The following is a 20,838-nucleotide window of genomic DNA, read 5'->3' on the forward strand; positions in this document are numbered from 1 at the left end:
GATGGCCCTGGGCAAACTGTGAAACACCAGCTTCCATGTCACGGTGCTTCGGTGTGGATACTAGGAGACAACTCGGGTTAAGTAGGGATGTCAGGATGGCCAAGCGGTCTAAGGCGCTGCGTTAAGGTTGCAATTTCTCCTGGAGGCGTGGATTCGAATGCCACTTCCGACAAACCTAATCTTTGGCTATGCGTTCAGGCTAAAGTCTTTAACTCTCTGCCACCTTGTCAGAGTGATGCAGTAACACTGACAAAGCACCGCATCAATCTCGTTGCGCCAAAGTTTATGCAGCGTAGCAGTGTCCCTGGCAGCCTTAATGGGCTCTTTAGACTGTAGGTTTTAAGGCGTTTGCGATCAAGGTATTGTCCACAAAAACTCAGAAAAGCATGTAAACAAAACAATGGACGAAGGCTTTAATGCAAGTGAACCAAAAGGGGATCAAAAGTTCTGTCTTGGAATGCCATGTAGTAGAATGTCCTGGGATGCCGTTAATTTTTAAGGCAATGGGATTCGCAGGACTTTTCGTCAAATCCTCGCACAACGTTAATTCATGACATTTGACAGATCCACGCCGAACGTCAAGCGACAACGTGATAGGAATGGGAGCATCTTACCATCATTGCTTCAGACTCAGGAAATGTTCTTGGAACTTCACACCGCCAGGCCTCCAGAGGAGCTGTAGCTTTTTAGCCCCGGGCAAGCATGATCCACACGGAAGGGAATAAAAAATGCTGCCCAGTCATTTAAGCGCTTCCAAGTGCCAAAAGGTAGCACCTTGCCCCGTGTGAGGCTCGAACTCACGACCTTCAGATTATGAGACTGACGCGCTGCCTACTGCGCCAACGAGGCAGACTGATGGCCCTGGGCAAACTGTGAAACACCAGCTTCCATGTCACGGTGCTTCGGTGTGGATACTAGGAGACAACTCGGGTTAAGTAGGGATGTCAGGATGGCCAAGCGGTCTCAGGCGCTGCGTTAAGGTTGCAATTTCTCCTGGAGGCGTGGATTCGAATGCCACTTCCGACAAACCTAATCTTTGGCTATGCGTTCAGGCTAAAGTCTTTAACTCTCTGCCACCTTGTCAGAGTGATGCAGTAACACTGACAAAGCACCGCATCAATCTCGTTGCGCCAAAGTTTATGCAGCATAGCAGTGTCCCTGGCAGCCTTAATGGGCTCTTTAGACTGTAGGTTTTAAGGCGTTTAGATCAAGGTATTGTCCACAAAAACTCAGAAAAGCATGTAAACAAAACAATGGACGAAGGCTTTAATGCAAGTGAACCAAAAGGGGATCAAAAGTACTGTCTTGGGATGCCATGTAGTAGAATGTCCTGGGATGCCGTTGATTTTTAAAGCAATGGGATTCGCAGGACTTTTCGTCAAATCCTCGCACAACGTTAATTCATAACATTTGACAGATCCACGCCGAACGTCAAGCGACAATGTGATAGGAATGGGAGCATCTTACCATCATTGCTTCAGACTCAGGAAATGTTCTTGGAACTTCACACTGCCAGGCCCCCAGAGGAGCTGTAGCTTTTTAGCCCCGGGGAAGCATGATCCACACGGAAGGGAATAAAAAATGCTGCCCAGTCATCTAAGCGCTTCCAAGTGCCAAAAGGTAGCACCTTACCCCGTGTGAGGCTCGAACTTACGACCTTCAGATTATGAGACTGACGCGCTGCCTACTGCGCCAACGAGGCAGACTGTTGGACCTGCGCAAACTGTGAAAGACCAGCTTCCATGTCACGGTGCTGCGCTGTGGCTCCTATGAGACAGCTTGGGTCAGGCAAGCATGTCAGGATGACCGAGCGGTCTAAGGTGCTGCATTCAGGTTGCAGTCCCCTTTAAAGTGTGGGTTTGAATTACACTTCTCACAAACTTAATCTTTGGCAACACGTTCAGGCTCAAGTCTTTAACTCTCTGGCACCATGGCCGAGTGATACAGTAACACTGACGAAGCACCGCATCAATCTTGTTGCGCCAAAGTTTATGCAGCGTAGCAGTGTCCCTGGCAGCCTTAATGGGCTCTTTAGACTGTAGGTTTTAAGGCGTTTGGGATCAAGGTATTGTCCACAAAAACTCGGAAAAGCATGTAAACAAAACAATGGACGATGGCTTTAATAAAAATGAACCAAAAGGGGATCAAAAGTCCTGTCTTGGAATGCCATGTAGTAGAATGTCCTGGGATGCCGTTGATTTTTTTTTTTTTGTATATATAGTTTTATTAAGTTTTTGCTTTTATATACATATAAACAAATAATAATAAATAAATAAAATAACATCCTTGCAAAATAATGATGATTCAATGGCAACAACAGTTAAACAAATAACAAAAAAACAAAACAAAACAAAAACAAAAACAAAAAGGTACAGTTCAGCTCACAAACAAAAATAGGGCTTTACAGGTGCCTATGTACATACATGGGAGTTCAGTAGGTCTGGAAAATTTAAAGAATATTGAAGTATTAATAGTAAGTGTGAAACAATCAATAAAACCAACCATGACATTCTTAATTAAATCCTCTTGTCAGGATTGAAGCAATGTCAAAGTCAATATATGCCAGGAAAGGTTCCCAGATTTTATGAAAAACTCCACTTTTGTTATGTACAATACAGGTCAGATAATCTAACGACACATATTCAAGAATAGTTCGGTGCCACATCCTAACAGAGGGAGCCTTATCCGAGATCCATTTTAAAAGTATACATTTTCTTGCATTAAAAAGAAGGAAATTGAAAAGCCTCATTTTGTACTTATCAAGACTTACAGGAGGGGACATTCCTAACAGAAAAGATGCTGGATCTGGAACCACAGAAACACCCAAAACCTTACTCACTTCTTCGGAAACCCCCAACCAGAACCTCTGTATTTTGTTACAAAACCAGAAACAGTGGGTAAGGTTACCCATTTCTGTCTTGCACTTGGGACAGAGTGGAGAGAAATCAGCTCTAAATTTACTACGCTGGAGAGGAGAAATATGAGCTCTATGAAGAATCTTAAGTTGGATAGCTCTAACTTTATTACATATGCTCAAATTCTTTGCATTTTTCCAAACTATATTCCAATCTTCATCTGTTATTTGAATATTAAGTTCCTTTTCCCAGATTATTTTAAGAAAATGAGTAGATGCATTAGCATACTCCGATAACAGACTATAGAATGAACTTATAGATTTGATCAAGTGCATCTTAAATAGCTGCTTTTCAATTTCTGAAGAACTTGAATTAGTAAGAAGTGTTGTATCTTTTTGAATATAATTTCTTATTTGTAAATAGCGGAAAAAGTCTCGTCCATCCAGAGAATATTTTTGTGAAATCTGACTAAAAGACATGAGAACATTATTATCAAAGAGATCTTCTAGTTTAGAAAGTCCCTTATGATCCCACTGTTGAAAACGTGAATCACTAATACCTGGGGGAAAATCTAGATTATTACAAATTGGAGTATAAATTGATGTTAAACATGACTTACCATCTAGTCGTCTAACCGAATGCCAAGCCTTGACAGAATTTAAAGTTATAGGGTTTGTGGAAGCTACTCTAACAGTCTTCATTCTTTTGAGAAAGAGCAAATTGCGAAGGGGAACCTGTGATTGGGAAGACTCTATATCCAGCCACAATGAAGCTGGGTCTTCTGAAATCCAGGTATTTATGTAACGTAAATGGGCACCCAGTTGATATCTTCTAATATCCGGAAGACCAAGACCACCCATATCCTCCGGTAGACGCAATGTATTAAACCTAATGCGAGGTCTTTTACCAGCCCATATAAAATAACTAAAACATCTGTCCAGATCTTTAAAAGTTTTCTGCAAAAAAAATTACTGGGATCATCTGAATCGGATATAACAATCTTGGAAGAATGTTCATTTTCAAAAGAGCAATTCGCCCCAGCCAGGATAGAGAAAGAGTATTCCATCTCTCTAGATCAAGTTTAATCCGATTAAAAAGAGGGGTAAAATTTGATTTAAACATCTGGTCAAATTTAGGGGTTATTTGTATTCCTAGATACACAAAGCCTAGTGGAGACCACTTAAATGGAAAAGAAACTGAACTTGACGGGATAGTTTTTAGACTACCTAAAGGCATTGCTTCAGATTTACTAAAATTAATCCTATAGCCTGAAAAGGCACTAAACTCTTTAATAACATTAATAAGATTAATTATAGATATTTCTGGTTTTGATAAGAAAACAAGAACATCATCAACATAGAGATTAATCTTATGCTGGTTATCCGCTATAGTTAAGCCATATATGCCTAAATCTGACCTAATTGATTCAGCGAGAGGTTCTATTACTAAAGCAAAAAGAAGCGGAGACAATGGGCAGCCTTGTCGAGTTCCTCTACTGATCTCAAAACAAGAGGAACGCAGACCATTAGTTATTACTGCAGAAAGAGGGCCATTATATAACAATTTGATCCAACTAATGAAATTGTTACCCAGACCGAATTTAGATAGTGTGAGGAACAAATAAGGCCACTCAACTCGATCAAATGCTTTTTCTGCATCCATTGAAATGACAAGACTCTCCATCTTCTGCTGATGTGAAAGTTCAATAATATTTAATAATCTGCGAATACTGTTACCAGCAGTGGTGGTAAGAGTACAAAAAAAATTGTACTCAATTACAAGTACTGTTACATTGCTGAAATTGTACTCAATTACAAGTAAAAGTACTGGTGTTAAAAAGTACTCAAGTAAAAGTACAAATTACTCTTCGTAAAAACTACTCAAATTACAAAATTACAAATTACTTTTTTAGCTTGGCGATATTGGTGGAATTATCCATGAATGCGGAGTCAGACAAGATTCAGGCAGTAAAACACATTTTACATAACACATCTAAAGATACTATAAACACTTTTAAAACTGTGTAAACAGCATTAATTATAGATTATAATTATAGAGCACCTATAGAGGAAACCCACGCCAACATGGGGAGAACATGCAAACTCCACACAGAAACACCAACTGACTCAGCCAGGGCTTGAACCAACAAACTTCTTGCTTTGAGGCGATAGCAATACCCACTGCGCACCATGATTATTTTACAAAAACAATGTTTTGCTATTTTGAGTATAAAGATAGCAGAAATATGCACAAATGCACGACTTTTTATCATTTCAAATGATGCCTTTCTATCTGTACGATCAATAGATGATGTAATAAATAAAAAAAAAAACACTTGCAAATTATGGAGAAACTTTGTTAATTACCTAATTCGCGAACTGAACCGTCAGAAACCACAGAACAACACTGCCTAGTGCCTAAACATATTATTTATAAATTAAATATCACACAAATTAAGTTGTCTTCTTACCATAATGTTTTTTTTTCAGATTATAGACTGAAGTCTTGTAAAAAAAGGGTTTCTGTAGATATCATAATGTCAAATGTAAGACTTTTTAAGACTACGTCATATCTTTAATATTGTTCAAGATTTTAAAAATAATTATTTCTCGTTATTTTATAATTTATTATGATTACAAAGTTGGGTGACGGGGTGGCGCTGTGGGTAGCGCTCTCGACTCAAGACAAAAAGGTCGCTGGTTCAAGCCTTGGCAGGGTCAGTTGGCATTTCTGTGTGGAGTTTGCATGTTCTCCCCGTGTTGCGTGGGTTTGCTCAAGATGCTCCGGTTTTCCCCACAGTCTAAACACATGCATTTTAGGTAAATTAGGTAAGCTAAATTGTCTGTTGTTGTAAATGAGAACAGGTTGCAGCTGGAAGGGCATCCGCTGTGTAAAACAATTGCTGGATAAATTGGCGGTTCATTCCGCTGTGGCGACCCCAGATTAATAAAGGAACTAAGCCAAAAAGAAAATTAATGATTATAAAGTTTTTTAACTATTTAAGATTTTTTAAATCAAAGTTTGATGCATCACTCACTTTTGTTTATATCTCGGACAGTTCTACCTATTAAAGTTAAATTTCAATGGCAACAGAACATGGGTTACTCTACAATTATTTTTTTATTCTGGCAAGAATAATAGCAAAAAAAAAAAAAAAAAACATTTTTTGCCCACTCAACAATTGACACATTATTGTCTGGCTAGTTTCTGTCCTCTACTAATGAGCTGAAAAGGCAATAATGGTCCAACAATCCTGTCCATCATCACCAATAAAGCCTAGAAATTGGGCATCAGTTTACTGTAAGTCGATGGGTTCATATATTATTGTCCAGTTATTAAATACCTAATTTGTTACTTAATTTTTGTTACATTGCTTTAACTTCAAAATGATACATCAGTGTAAAACCTATAAATGGTGGAAAAACATATTCTGTAATATTAAAACCACCTGGGTCTCCACTTTTGCCATGGCCTCTTTTTTGTTGTAACAAACTTATCCCCCAGGTTTTTCCAAACTTTAACAAAACACTTCATTTCCATTGCTGTTGCAATTTCTAGCCAAGAATTATTGGTCATCTGGTCATCTCTATGCTGATCACGCATGGTCGGATAGTTAAGATGTCTGTACAGTCGTACTGTTACAGACAAAATCTCTTCAAAGCGATTCAAATTCAACTCAAATCAAGCGCGGCGCCGCGCGAACTGTTCACCCGAAATCATGTCGCGCGCGTCCAAAGTGAACCTCCGCAAACACGGCGATGACGTCACATTCGCCGCGCGCACTGAGCTATTGCATGCTGGTATTATTTGTAGTTTTAATACTGCAAATCACAATAGGACTAGTGAAATAAAGAACTACACCACCACGAAACCAAGCAACAACAACAAAATAATTTAAATGAGCATTAGGAGTAGCGATACATGTACATTGGAAAAATAAGACCTGTGCAAACATATTTCAGACCTAGAACAGCGAATTTAAGACTTTTTAAGGCCTAAAATTTAGATGTTTATATTTTAGACATTTTAAGACCCCACGGAAACCCTGTGTAACCCGGATGGCACAGCAGAGGGCAGGTTTCATCCACTTGTTTTTTGCGCTTTTTGGATATGCACATAAAAACGGTTGATGGAAACGCTATAATGCTCATATATTTTGAAAATGTGTGTGAGTGGACAAACCAGCAGGCTAAGCACATTGTAAAACATCTAAATTGTTGTTTTGGTCATTCTAAACCGCCTTAACCGTTTCAGTATTATATTATATTAATAATGACCTCCAGAATTGTCAAGAGTTTCTGCACTCCGTGTCTCGCGCCTTCAAACGCCAGCGCGCGATCACTGCGTGCAGAATTGCCTTCTAATGCGCAAGTCACTTATTAAATGAAGATAATTTATTAACGGAGCTGCTCCTACTGATGCAAATTCTGTTTTTACTTTTGATATTTGTCGCCAGTTAATCAGAAGATGGCAATTTTGTTCTCTTTGACTTGATGGACAGAAAAGCTGCTTTATTTGCTGTCTTTTATGCGATATTCCAGTTTTGAGCATATATTTAATTAGCATTTTAGATGATAACATAGCTATTCACACCAGCGCATCTATCCCCTTTCTTCCCTATATACCTGTAGGTGAACAGCTCCTCAGGGTGTGGCCATGCATTCATCCTCTGCTATTTCTTCCTCATTTCTTCTGTCTTTAATCTCCATATGTCAATTGATAACTTTGTGACTGTATGATGACGGTCACGTAAATCTGCAGTAGCCTGAACTTGTTTTTCGGTTCAAATAATGTAGCAGGCTTTTCATTGGTCCGTTAAGATCAGCTTTTTTTATTGGCTACCGAAATGCTGGTCAGTGCGTGGCTGAAATATTAATTTATTTACAGTACTCTGTAACGAATTGTGATTTTAAAAGTAACGAAGTAGATTGCTCAGCTTAATTTTTACTCAAGTACAAGTAAAATTACAGGCTTAAAATTCTACTCATGAAAGTACAATTACCCCAAAAATGTACTTAATTACAGTAACGTGAGTAGTTGTAATTCGTTACTCCCACCACTGGTTACCAGAGCTACGTCCTTTAATGAAACCTGTTTGATCTTCTTTTATAAGTTGAGGTAGTAATACTTCAAGCCTTGTAGCAAGGATTTTAGCAAGAATTTTTAAGTCACAATTTAATAAAGATATTGGCCTATAAGAGGCACAGTCCTCTGGTTGTTTCCCTTTTTTAAGTAACAGGGAGATATTAGCTTCCCTTAAAGAAGGGGGAAGAATACCATTCTCCAAGGAATGATTAAACATTTCTAAAAGAGGATCCACTAAAATGTTTTGAAACTCTGTGTAAAATTCCTTACTCAATCCATCTGGACCAGGAGCTTTCCCAGTTTGTAGGTTCCTGATTGCTGTTAATACCTCCTCCCTTGTAATAGGACCATCAAGAGTGATTTTCTGATGTTCAGCTATAGAGGGTAATTTAATTTTAGAAAAAAATACATCCATAAGTTCTAATGAATTACATGGGGATTCTGATTTATAAAGGGTTTTTAAAAAGTTAGCAAATGTATTATTGATGAGTGTAACATCAGAGGATGGATGCCCCCGATCATCCTTGATAGAAGACACCAACTGAGAATCTGTTTTTTTCTTAGTAAGATAAGCCAGGTATTTCCCTGGCTTATCACCATGTTCATAGAACCTTTGCTTAGCAAATCTAACTTTCCTCTCAGCAGACCTTATATGCAATGACTCTAACGCAGAGCGTAAGGCAGTAATTTCTTTTAATTTATTTGGTCTAGGATTCTGGACATAATCCCCCTCTGCCCGCCTAAGTTTTGCATCTACAATGTCCTTTTGTTCTGTTTGTCTCCGCCTCTTACTAGCTGTAAAAGAAATTATAAGACCCCTTTAAAATGCCTTAATCGTTTCCCATAGCAAAGATTTATCTTCTGTAGAAGAAGAATTTATAGTAAAAAATGACTGGAATTCGGACATAAAATAAGAACAAAAATCACTATCTTTGAGAATTAAAGGGTTAAATCTCCAATACCTAGTTTGATTTATAGAGCTCCGTAACCTTAATTGTAGGAAAAGAGCAGCATGATCTGATATTATAATATTACAGATGCTGCTGTTATCTATAAATTGTAGTATCCCTTTAGGCACAAGAAAATAATCTATTCTTGTGTGGCTACTATGTTGTTTCGAGTAGAAAGTAAATTCTTTATCAGCAGGATGCTGTGCCCCCCACACATCCACATAGTCTAAATCTTCACATAAGGAATTAATGAATTTTTCCTGAAATGAGGGAGCTAAGCCTGAAGGAAATTTTTCCATAAGTGGGTTAAAAAATCTTGTTAAAAAATCACATTGATGGCCAGGGGGAAAATATACATTCATAATAGCAATTTCTTCCCCCTGCAACATACCCTTCACAATCAAATAACATCCATTTTTATCTTTAATACAATTTACCAATCTAAATGGTAAAGACTTTTTGAATAGGATGGCCACTCCTCGGCTCCTTGATGTAAATGAAGAAAAAAAAACTTGACTAAAACCTAACTGTTGCAACTTAAGATGTTCTTTATCATCAAGGTGAGTTTCTTGAAGGAGGGCTATATCAACGTTCTCCTTCCTAAGAAATGTGAGCACTGATTTCCTCTTCACAGGTGTATGTATCCCATTAACGTTCCATGAGCAAATCCTAAGCATACTAATAATGGCCATTTTAAAAGTATAACGTACAATAAGTTTATACAATAGAGAAAAAAAGCCAAGCAATCCATCAATTGTGCAGAATCGGTGTCCGCGATTACATTAATTAATATATTAACCTAACTTATATAGATAATATATTCAAAATACCAAAGTCAGGGAATATTTTGTTAGATATGGACAACAAAATTAATTATATATCACGTTTAACAAATATAGAATGATTAGATCCAGCAGGAGTTCCTTGATGAACAGCCCTACGTGCACAGCTCTCATATGAGTATGAGCTCAAGGCACGCTGCAGCGCATGCCAGAGTGTGTGTCTGTGTGTGGTCACGTGATATGCGTTTTCACCATTTTAATGTAGACAGAGAGCTGTTCATAAATGCTGGGTGAAACGCTAGTGTGGACGCGGATCGTTTTCATTCTAAAAAGCCGTTTTAAAACTAAAGCGCACTAGTGTAAACGGGGCCTTAGATTAAGAGTTTGGAGCAACACAGTCCATTACATGAAGTTTACTGACATCATTTGTGGTGGGCAAAGGGGTATAGGCCAGTAATCTACTATCCTTCTAATTATATATATATATATATATATATATATATATATATATATATATATATATATATATATATATATATATATTTTTTTTTTTTTAGTTATCGAATCTAATTGGCTAATATGCAATATCCTAATCAGCACTGATCAGCCTCTTCATCGGGGTTTAATCACTCTGCCAGCTGGAGCGAATGTCAAATTTGTTAATAAACTCGACTGGACTGTTGAGCCGGACCACTAGCCTATTTTTGAGATTTTTTTGGCGAGAATGTTCGTCTACTTAAGGGTTGCGGCTATTTGTTTTGATGACCTAGGACTCTGAGATTATATTGTCAAGAGCACTCCTCTGGTGGACACATTCTGGAGTCTGATGTATGACTTTATAGTAGTAAAATGTGGGCAAAGAATTGTTTTGAGTATATATAACGACTATTAATGCAATGCATGAAGTCGTGGTCGTGTACCCCATATCTAGAGCAAGACCAGCATTTGTGGTTCAAAAGCACTAATTGCATTCCTTATAGACAATAACCCGTCTTTTTTCCCCTTTATTTCACCTCACATTTAATTCTGTTCTTATTCCAGTGATTAGTTACAGGAGGCCAGTGCCGCCCCACTGCTTTTTGACACACCTCCAAGTGTTTCAACTAGGTCCGGTACTCGACCTAAAAGAGGTCTGCTTGTGTGGTTTCTCCCTCTTTCTAATATTACGCCGTGTCCAAGGCCAGCTCCGCACGTATTTGTTTTAAAAGACGGCAATTAATTATGAAAGTTGTCACTCATAAGTAGAGCCATCTGAAGCTAACGTTAGTACCTGTGGTCTCATTGGGAGAAAGGTACTTGTACAATTGTTAAATACAGTTTTTATGGACTTACTGGTCTCTTCATTACCTGGCTAGCACGTTTTAGCGCCCTTTCCCTTCAACAGACTGATGTGTCACTTTTGACAGAGAAAGTTAAGAGGTCCGTTAAACTCACATTATAGCCTGAGAAATTAAAAACCAACGATGGTGCAGCTTCAGGTCTCAGTCTGTTGGTGCAACGACTGACTAATTTTTCTGACTCAAAGATCTTCTCAGTGTAATCTTCCTCCAAAAAATGATCACTGCATACTTGTGCCTCTGGGCCCATAGGAGGGTTTTTCCTTTTTATCGCCGCTAGCCAGTGAAGCAGTGTTGTTCTGCGTTTATGTGGCAGTTTATGAAAATAACTAATTTGCCCTTAGCTTTTACACTGTAGAAATTATTTTTACATCCAGAAGCAATACAGTGGTGCCCATTGATGGCCCATTGCCAGACATTGATGGAAATGGTGAGATTGACGAGTAAACATCCATAATGTAAGTAGTGTATGGAAATATATTTTTATATTGAATTGCAGATTTAAAATACATACAGTATACAATAGGGGTTCATAATTTAACAAGTTGTAAACCTTTTATTCATTAAACACCCCAAATAAAACCAAAGACTGAATAAGAGTACTAATGTACTTAGGTGCATGTACATTTGCAGGTTGCATTAGGTTGTCACCACCCTTGCAAAATTCTTTATATGTATACAATACTTGAAGAAAAGTACATCGTAAACTCAATATACTTACGTGGTTCTTTGCGTGTTGAATATCTTATTGTTACCCCCTTCTTATCCAAACATTATGGTTTGTTTCTTTGCAATTTAAAGAGAAGTACACCGTAAATTCAATATACTTACGGGGTACTTTTCGTGTTGAATATCTGGTAGTTACTCCCTTATTGCCCAAGCATTACAGTTTGTTTCCTTTATATCCACACATGTTATTTATACTTAAACTGTACATACAGAAAATTACACCGTTATTTCACTGTACTTGCGTGGTAATTTTCGTGTTTAATATCTGGTTGTTACCCTCTTAACACTCAAGCTTTACAGTTTGTTCCCTAATACCTACATATACGTTTATTAAACTTATACAATATGTACAGAAATGTACACTGTTATTTCACTGTACTTACGCGGTACTTTGCGGGTTGTAAAAGAAAGTGTTACCTAAAAGTCTTCTCACTCAAGCACATATACTCGTTAACACCAGTGTGGATCTTCATGTGTTCATTAAGGTTTGCTGATCGGCTGAAACTCATCCCACACCAAAGCTGCGGTCACACTAGAGTTGTATGTTGTATGGTGCTGCGAAAAGGGGTGGAATTAAAAAAGATGATTAGATATTAAAAAGGTGAGCGATTAGTCCATATTTTAAATTTCTGTCCAGAGAGGTCATGTTTTGATCTTCCATTGGTCTCGCACAGTCAAGTGATGCAATTTTGCAGGTCAGAATTCACCAAGCTTGAACTTTGCAATGCAGTCAACTGCGAAACGTGATGCACAAACTTGCGTTTCCGGTCTGACACATTTGTGTGCCTATGAATGGAAGTCTATGGGGAGAAACGTCCAATATGACCGCGGCTTAAGTGCAAATGAACAATTTCTTTCCAGTGTGAATCATCATGTGTAGTTTAAGGGATGATGAGTGGATGAAACTCTTCCCACACTGAGTGCAAGTGAATGATTTCTCTCTAGTGTGGACCCTCATGTGTAGATTAAGGTGTGATAATTGGCTAAAACTCTTCCCACACTGAGTGCATGTAAATGGTTTCTCTCCAGTGTGGATCCTCATGTGTTTATAAAAGTTTGAAGAGCAGCGGAAACTCTTCCCACACTGAGTGCATGTGAATGGTTTCTCTCCAGTGTGGATCCTCATGTGGTTATAAAGGGATGATGATTGGCTGAAACTCTTCCCACACTGAGTGCATGTGAATGGTTTCTCTCCGGTGTGGATCCGCATGTGTAGATTAAGGTATGATGATTGGCTGAAACTCTTCCCACACTGAGTGCATGTAAATGGTTTCACTCCAGTGTGGATCCTCATGTGTTGATAAAGGTTCGAAGTGCAACTGAAACTCTTACCACACTGAGAGCACGTGAATGGTTTCTCTCCAGTGTGGATCCTCATGTGGTTATAAAGGGAAGATGACAGGCTGAAACTCTTCCCACACTCAGTGCATGTGAATGGTCTCTCTCCAGTGTGGATCATCATGTGAATATTAAGTTTGCTTTTGCTTGCAAAACTCTTTCCACACTGAGAGCACATGAAATGATTCTTGTCTCTCCTTTTCAAAATATCATCAGTCTGTAAATGAGTTTTTTCCTCAATTTTAACATGATGTTCCTCCTCTTTACACCCCTCATTCTCTTCAATTAGGTCTGAAATAAATAAAAAATTTGTTTTCATTAATTCTTAAAAACTCTTATCAAAAGCTGAAAAGTGAAAAGACACTGGAAACATTGGCTACACACACTGTAATTTTAATGCACATTAAATGTAAAATAAATCAGATCATATTTTGTTCGGTCCTTTAACGTGTACACATTTAAGCAGATTCAAATCAATTTATCTTTATCTAGTATTTTTTACAATGTAAATTATATCAAAGCAGAAGTTATGGTAAATTGAAACTGTGTCAGTCCAGTTTTCAGAGTTTCTTACATAATTGATCAAAAGTCATTTGGTCATATTGATATGGGTGCTTTCACACCTGTGAATCGATTCAGTTGTTCCGAAACAGAGATTACAATTGTTACATTGTTGCTTTTTGCTCTTGGAGAGGTTAGCTTTTAAACTGCAAAGTTTCTAATCGGACCAAAAGAGCTAAAACAAGTCACGTGTGAGTAAACTCTCCTTACATTGGTCAGAGTGTCAGGGTTTATTTTGCAGCGTCCCGCTCAGCTGTCAGGAGAGGTGGTGGTTTGGTGGTGATTGACAGGGTGCGCGCGCGTGACGTGTCTGAGGGTAGACGCGGTGGGGAGGGGTGAGGGTGTGCGACGTAGCCTATTTGAGGACCGGGAGGGAGACGCAAGATTACCAGGAGATCATCACTCGTTTGCGGGCATCCGGAGACTCGCTAAACTTCCCGCCCTACTCATAATTCTCTCTTCATATAGCCGTAAGCCTTATACATATCCATAAAACACTGTGATATAACCGCACTCAGATCAGATCGCTTTCTCACTGCAGTCGAACCGCTCCAGGGTTCGTTTCAATCAAGCCGAGACCGCCTCATTCAAGCGATCTCGGAGCGATTACTTTGGCGCGGAACAGAGCGTGATTGCCCTGTTCACATATGCCAATCGAACCGCGCTAACTGGGCAAACGAGATATATTCCGAAACAAAATTGTAGGTGTGAAAGCACCCTAAGACACAGATTTGAAAGCTGTAAATGGCCTCTTTTTATTCATTTTTATTCATAATTACAACAAAATGTTTTTCAAAAATGTGTAAAGCAGACAGGGAACACTAGTTCATTCTGTGGCTGACTGGCAAACACACCAGAAAAAAAGTTCTGGGGTAACAACTGAACAAAAAGCAGAATATTAGCCTCGCAGACATGATATATACCTGTACAGCATCTGCATAAAGGCTGGAATTTGCACCTTTCCCCTCGTGTGCTGTTGGGTCATTTTCATCTATTCTGGGGGGATTTTGAGAGATAAAACTTTCTCTGTGTTTCAGCAAACGGACTGATATTTGGGGACATCTTATTCTGACATATTCTGGAACAATGCTTTGAAAAAAAAAAACTCAATACAATCTGGCTAAATTTACTCCCTTTTCATTATATTCATGACTTTTCTTTCTCCATTGGTCTCTATTATAACAAAAAAAATGTATTGCAAAGCCATGACAGCATATAATCATGCATTTATGATTTTTGTTGTTTTCTGTGATGACAGTCAACATAGTTTAATTGTTCTCCATCCATGGGACGGCAAAAAGGAAATGGGTGAGAGTATAAAGGAAGAGGAGGAGAGTTGAAGAGGTTGACTGAACTGTTGCAGTGCAGGGAAACGAGAAGAGAAACCAGGTCGAGACGAGCAGTGTAAACTTAACAAATGGCTGTGAGAAACAAAAAGCAAAAGTATGTATTGAAGCAACAGGGCAAAGACTGCTGTCTTATTACTGAAGTGCTCGTGACGTCGGCAAAGACTTCAGTGCAGTGTATCCTGAACAAAATCAACTTACCAATTTACCTCGCTGGCATGGAGTCAGCTGCCGACTCACCAGCCCGGTTCAATATTCGGTTCAATCCCGGTTCAGCCCGGTTCAACCTTCCCATCCACACCTCCACATTCGCCATTTCCCTTGATCCCTCCGCTCCGTGGATAAGAAGCAAAAGCTTTTGTTTTCTTTGACCAAATTCTCATTTTGTTTCTCTTGTTAAGTTTTCTCCCCAGACTATTATTATCAGTATTATTTTTCGTTTTCAATTCTGACGAATCTGCTGGCCTGAAATAATTTGCATTTTTTTTCTTTTGACGCGAATGGTGCGGTGTGAATGGCACAATACACATGAATGACGCGGTGCGAATTGAGCGTTTTGCGCGTTTCACGTGAAATGCTTGAGTTCAAAAATATGAACTTTAGCGGACATTCACACTGCATTAACCAATCAGGAGCTTGCTCTTGTGGGGGCGTGATTGTGACGTAGCACCTATTGTTGGTGTCCCGGGGGAAATTGGCTGGGTCAATTGGCATTTCTCTGTGGAGTTTGCATGTTCTCCCTGCATTCGCGTGGGTTTCCCCCACAGTCCAAAGACATGTGGTACAGGTCAATTGGGTGGGCTAAATTGTTTGTAGTGTAGGAGTGTGTATGGATGTTTCCCCAGAGATGGGTTGCGGCTGGAAGGGCATTCACTGCGTAAAACATGTGCTGGATAAGTTTGCAGTCCATTCCACTGTGGCGACCCCTGATAAATTAAGAGACTAAGCCGAAAAGAAAAGGAATGAATGTTTTTACTTATGTTATATAGCGCCAGTGCTCAAGGATGCAACAAACAGTAGGAGAACGAGAAAAGCAATAACTTTAAGAGTGCGGTTCACTTGGGCTTTGGCGCGGTACGCTTGTAGTGTGAGTGCAAAACGCACCAAAGCCTGAAACTGAAAGCTTGACGTGACTTTTATGTGACTGTTTCATATAGATTTATTAATCAATCTTACTGTTGAATGAACGCAAACTGTCGTAGTTTATTAAATTAACAAACCCCTCACTGCAAGACAGCTGCGCACCTTCAGCAAACCTCCTCATTCTTGCAGCACGAGTACTTTATGATTTTTTATGAGCGCCAAAAGTGGTGGATCTGTTCGGCGAAATATCTGACTGCATGTCACCGCATCCCTAAAGATCCCACGACTGGCACGATATAACTAAAGAAATCTCCACTGTGCTGAGCAAGAATGCTCACTGAACAGCGCAGCATCGATGACGTAAGTGTGCCCAGGCCCGATTGTCGGGGGAAATGGGAGGGGGGACAAGCGTGCTTTGGCCCGGTTCGAGGCAACTGTACATAGTGTGAGTACGGCTTAATAATACATAAAAAAGAATGACAAAAGACATGAGAACAAGTAACAAGAAAGTGTAATGGAAATTCATTTTTAGATGAGCTTTATATGTTAGAAACTTGTCTAAGACTCATTATTACATGTGTGTGTATCTGTGTTCTCCATATGTTCATCATAAAACCTATGTGTAAATTTTTTATAGATAACTATATTTCTTTAGGTGAAAGCTTTTTCCTTATCCTAAGAAGGATGTGTGGTTGTTATGAGCATATCGAACAGCAGAAGACGCCTGACGTAATTGTAGATGAGGCCTTATTGGGAGTTGACCTCGTAAGCAGTACAAACCAGATAAAAAGGTGAACACACTTTGCTTTAGTATCTCACTTTGCAGAAACTGTTGTTGCTGTATGACTGTGATCTTCTTTATAAAGAATAAAACTTGTAAAAGACATCCCGGGTAAGACTTTGTTTCTTGACCACTGAGAGAGCCTCCTTAGAGAAAATAGCCACTACAAAAGAAACTCATTCCTGTCTTTCAATAAGTGCTTATGTGCATTTAGGAGAGCTAGACAGCACACTCGGGGCTGCAACATGGATTAATTTAGTATTCTTATTATTAAAATATATCTGAATGAGGATTAAATGACTGAGTTGGTCTTTGAGAATGAAAACCAACCTGTTTGTTCCTGCAGATCTTCCTGTTTGACTGTGAATGTTTCTTCAATCTTCACATCTTCACACTCCTCTTTAATAAACGCCATCTTTATAACAGTGTGGAGATCAGTCGCTTCAGCAGGAGTTTTTCTCTGCGTTTGGACACTTTATCCTGTTTAAAATGAACAAAACAATAAAAATGTCTTGTTTAAAATAAATAAAACAATGAACAGAAACAAAATAACTTCTCTTCAACACTTGCTTCAACAGTTTCTTTATATGAGAGTGATTAACAAAAAGAAATCAGTTAAGTCTGAGCAAGAAACAATAGCCATCAATGAACTGATTAAAACTAGTACTCCATTTCTTATATAAAGTGGTGTATACTTAGAATGAAATAATATTATGCTATTTAATAAATTAAATATTCATTAAAAGACGTATTACACACATCTCTGTAAACTTATTAAAACAATAGCCCTCATTACTGTGAGTAAAATAGTACTTTGTTGTATAAAGGGTCAAATAATAATGTCAACAGCAGGTGTATGAATAAGCATAGGATGAAAACCTAAAACTTTAATCAATCGGTTTATATTTATGTAAAAGTTTTTAAACAAACCTTTGTCCAGTTGAATCCAGCGCAAGAGTGGCGCAGCCTTATGACGTCATACGTCACGCCAAAATAAAAGTCTTTTCTTTTGTTTAGCTTTTTTGCCACTCACTGTTGCAGTCCTGACTTACTGCTATTTTTCTCCCTCGGTTTCTACTTCACACTTGCTTTCTCTCTCTCACACACAGACACAGATATTCAGTATTTGAAGTTAATAAAAACCTTTAATCTAACACTTTTAGGACAACTTTGAAAAACGTTTTTAGGGTCATTAACACCATAAAGTGCCTTTGAGACATTAACATTTTCAAGATTTTTAAAAAATGAATGTTGGTCAAGCTCCTGCACTTTTTACAAACAATCTACAAGCAGAAAAACAGGAAACAAACCTCAAACCCTTGTCAAAAAATCCTTAAGGATTCCAGTAGGATTTCTTTATAGGATTCCAATTAGAATTTCTATCATATTTTGGAACCTTTCCCAAAGGATTCCATGAGGATTTCTGTATTAGATTCCAACTGAAATTCTAAAAGGAATCCTATACAGAAATCCTATTGGAATTCTTTAGGAAAGTTTCCAAAACATGATAGAAATTCCAATAGGATTTCTGCATAGGATTCCATATAGAATTTCTATTTTGGAACCTTAAAACCTAAAGGAATCCATTCGATTTTCTAATACAACATAAAGGACAAGTATATGGGATTTTAATGAATTTTTTATGGAATCCTAAATGCAGACTTTTCTTTTGTATCTGTGACTGTCTTTTGAAAACTCAACTTGACACCTTAATAATTGTGCAACCTATATTAGAGAACAGCATTAGTGCACAAACCTTTGATAATATTGATTGGGCAACAAAATGATGTCCTGTTGTTTCAACATTGTTCATTTTTAATTCACTTTTCTTTTATATTTACAGATAAAAAATATTCACACACAAAGTTCTAAAAAAATTACACAAAATTGTGGTGTCTTTTTGTCATTTTGCACTCATCAGTGCATTTTTGGGAGAAGGCCTTCCTTATTTGGCTGGCTTCAACATTATATTTATTTTTGATGTAACCTGTCAGAGAAAAGAAAAGGAAACATATTTAGACACACCTCCATCTGACAGCAAAACACCCCCCAGCCACATCACTCAGCAGTACCCAAACCAGCCACGGGTTATTTAAAAATGTACATTTAAAAATGTTTACTTTATATTTGATTTAAGAGATGATTATAAACTGTTTAACAAAACTAATAACTAGCAGAGCAAAAATTAAACCTGACTCCACATAACACACATATTTAAATATTTATAAATTTATAAATGTCTGACCATAATGAATACCTAATTAATACCATTTATGTAGACTTATTTTATTTGAAATTTCTAATACATTTTTTTCCATCTGCCAAGTGACAAATACTCTGATAAATAATTGACAAATTTATTTTAACGCTAAATCTCAAGCACTGACATAGTTTTTAAAGTAGATAGCAAAGTGCTGAGTGTAATTATAAAATTTTTAATATCTTAAAATATGACAATATTGCCAAGATATTTTTTTAGGAAAAAAACTTACCGATAATGTCACAGACTTTATGGAGTCCAGTCGTGGCTTAACTGCTTTGTCTCTAAAGGCCTTTGAACATTTGCCATTGTAGCAGTGTGTACCAAGGTTGTTCCCTCCAAACACGGCTACTAGTAGATCTTTTGTGGCCTTTTTGGGGTCAGTCCAATGCAATGGGAAAACTGTTCACCTGTGATTTAATTATTGGGGCCAATTCTCACCTAAAAATAGTGATCAAAAAATTAACAAGAAAATAGTTTAAACATTTTTAGAGCTGCTTCAACAGCAAACGGTGAATTCTAAGATCAAGAACATCAAAGTTGTATAATCATAATAATGACAAAAATATGGACCTTCTGTTTCTTGCATTAAATAATAAATGCCATGGTCTGCTGAAATTATTGATTTTAATTGACTGGAATGTGTCCAATATAAGATATTAATTTAATATTTTTTTCATTCCTTTAATCAATCAGGGGCCACCACAGCGGAATGAACTGCCAACTTGTCCAGGATATGTTTTACACAGTGGATGCCCTTCCAGCTGCAACCCATCACTGGAAAACCATTCATACACACTTATTCACACATATACACTATAGACAATTTTTTAGCCTACCCAACTCACCTGTACCGCATGTTTTTGGACTTGTGGGGGAAACCGGAGCACCCGAAGTAAACCCACGTGAATGCAGGGAGAACATGCAAACTCCACACAGAAATGCCAACTGACCCAGCCGAGGCTCGAACCAGTGGCTTTCTTGCTGTAAGGCAACAGCACTACCTACTGCGCCACTGCGACTCCCTAATTTAATATGCATTATAGTATATTATTTATATATAATATTATATAATGTATGAACTGAATGCACAGGTAATTCCAGTCAGTTTTGATCAAAGTTCAAAATTAATACACTTCCCTTAAACATTAGAAGTAACCATAGTAAACCAAAGTTCCCTTGTAAAGCAAACACTGTTCACAATAATTTTGGCATTAAACAAAGTAATATGTTGTGCAATTTAGTAGACATCTGACAGAAATAAAGTCATGTATGTTAACAATAAGAAAAGATGATGTTTGTTGAGTTGTTTACAACAGGACAAAAAGAAAAGTTTTTTATGGAAATAAAAAAAAGCCATATAGTCCAGTCCAGGGGTGACCAACCCTGTTCCTGTAGATTTCAGTTGCAACCCTTATCAAACACACCTGCCTGTAATTATCAAGTGCTGTTCAGGTCCTAATTAACTGATTCAGGTGTGTTTGATCATGGTTTGAGCTGAACTCTTTAGGAAGGTCGATCTCCAGGAACAGGGTTGAGCACCCCTGGTCCAGTCCTACTATAACCAATAACTTATACACTGCAAATTTTAGAGAGTAGATTTAACTACCTAAGAGTTATAATTAACACTCCATCAGATTTTTTATGGGAACCACTATAAAAGTTTTAAAAATAAAATTATCAACACTGAGAGAGTGTTAATTGGCAAACTCTTATAGTGTAAAATATCGG

General features: G+C 37.9%; 2 protein-coding genes and 1 non-coding gene across 3 annotated transcripts in view; all 3 read right to left on the reverse strand.

Annotated features, from left to right (window-relative positions):
- Positions 1–20,838, reverse strand: part of LOC137491225 (uncharacterized) — a 481,743-nt gene that overhangs the window by 204,424 nt on the left and 256,481 nt on the right. The window lies entirely within an intron of this gene.
- trnam-cau (transfer RNA methionine (anticodon CAU)) lies at positions 777–849 on the reverse strand. The gene has a single exon. It is a non-coding gene; the product is annotated as a tRNA-Met (tRNA).
- Positions 11,467–17,837, reverse strand: LOC137491235 (uncharacterized). The gene is made up of 3 exons (XM_087249365.2): positions 17,778–17,837; positions 17,178–17,327; positions 11,467–13,367 (listed from the first exon to the last, which is right to left on the reverse strand). Exons 2-3 carry the CDS (start codon positions 17,260–17,262, stop codon positions 12,571–12,573), a joined length of 882 nt encoding a protein of 293 aa, XP_087105491.1. The 5' UTR covers positions 17,263–17,327; positions 17,778–17,837; the 3' UTR covers positions 11,467–12,570.

Source organism: Danio rerio, chromosome 4, assembly GCF_052040795.2.
Source record: "Danio rerio strain M-AB ecotype USA chromosome 4, GRCz13ab, whole genome shotgun sequence".
In the NCBI taxonomy this organism is placed as follows: Eukaryota; Metazoa; Chordata; class Actinopteri; order Cypriniformes; family Danionidae; genus Danio; species Danio rerio.

Bases quoted from the DNA above. Each gene is read 5' to 3' on its own strand.
- LOC137491235 (XM_087249365.2), bottom strand. From the start codon at position 17,262: ATGGCGTTTATTAAAGAGGAGTGTGAAGATGTGAAGATTGAAGAAACA. The intron at 13,368-17,177 runs GTTGGTTTTCAT...TATTTATTTCAG, and splicing joins AGATCTGCAGGAACAAACAG to ACCTAATTGAAGAGAATGAG.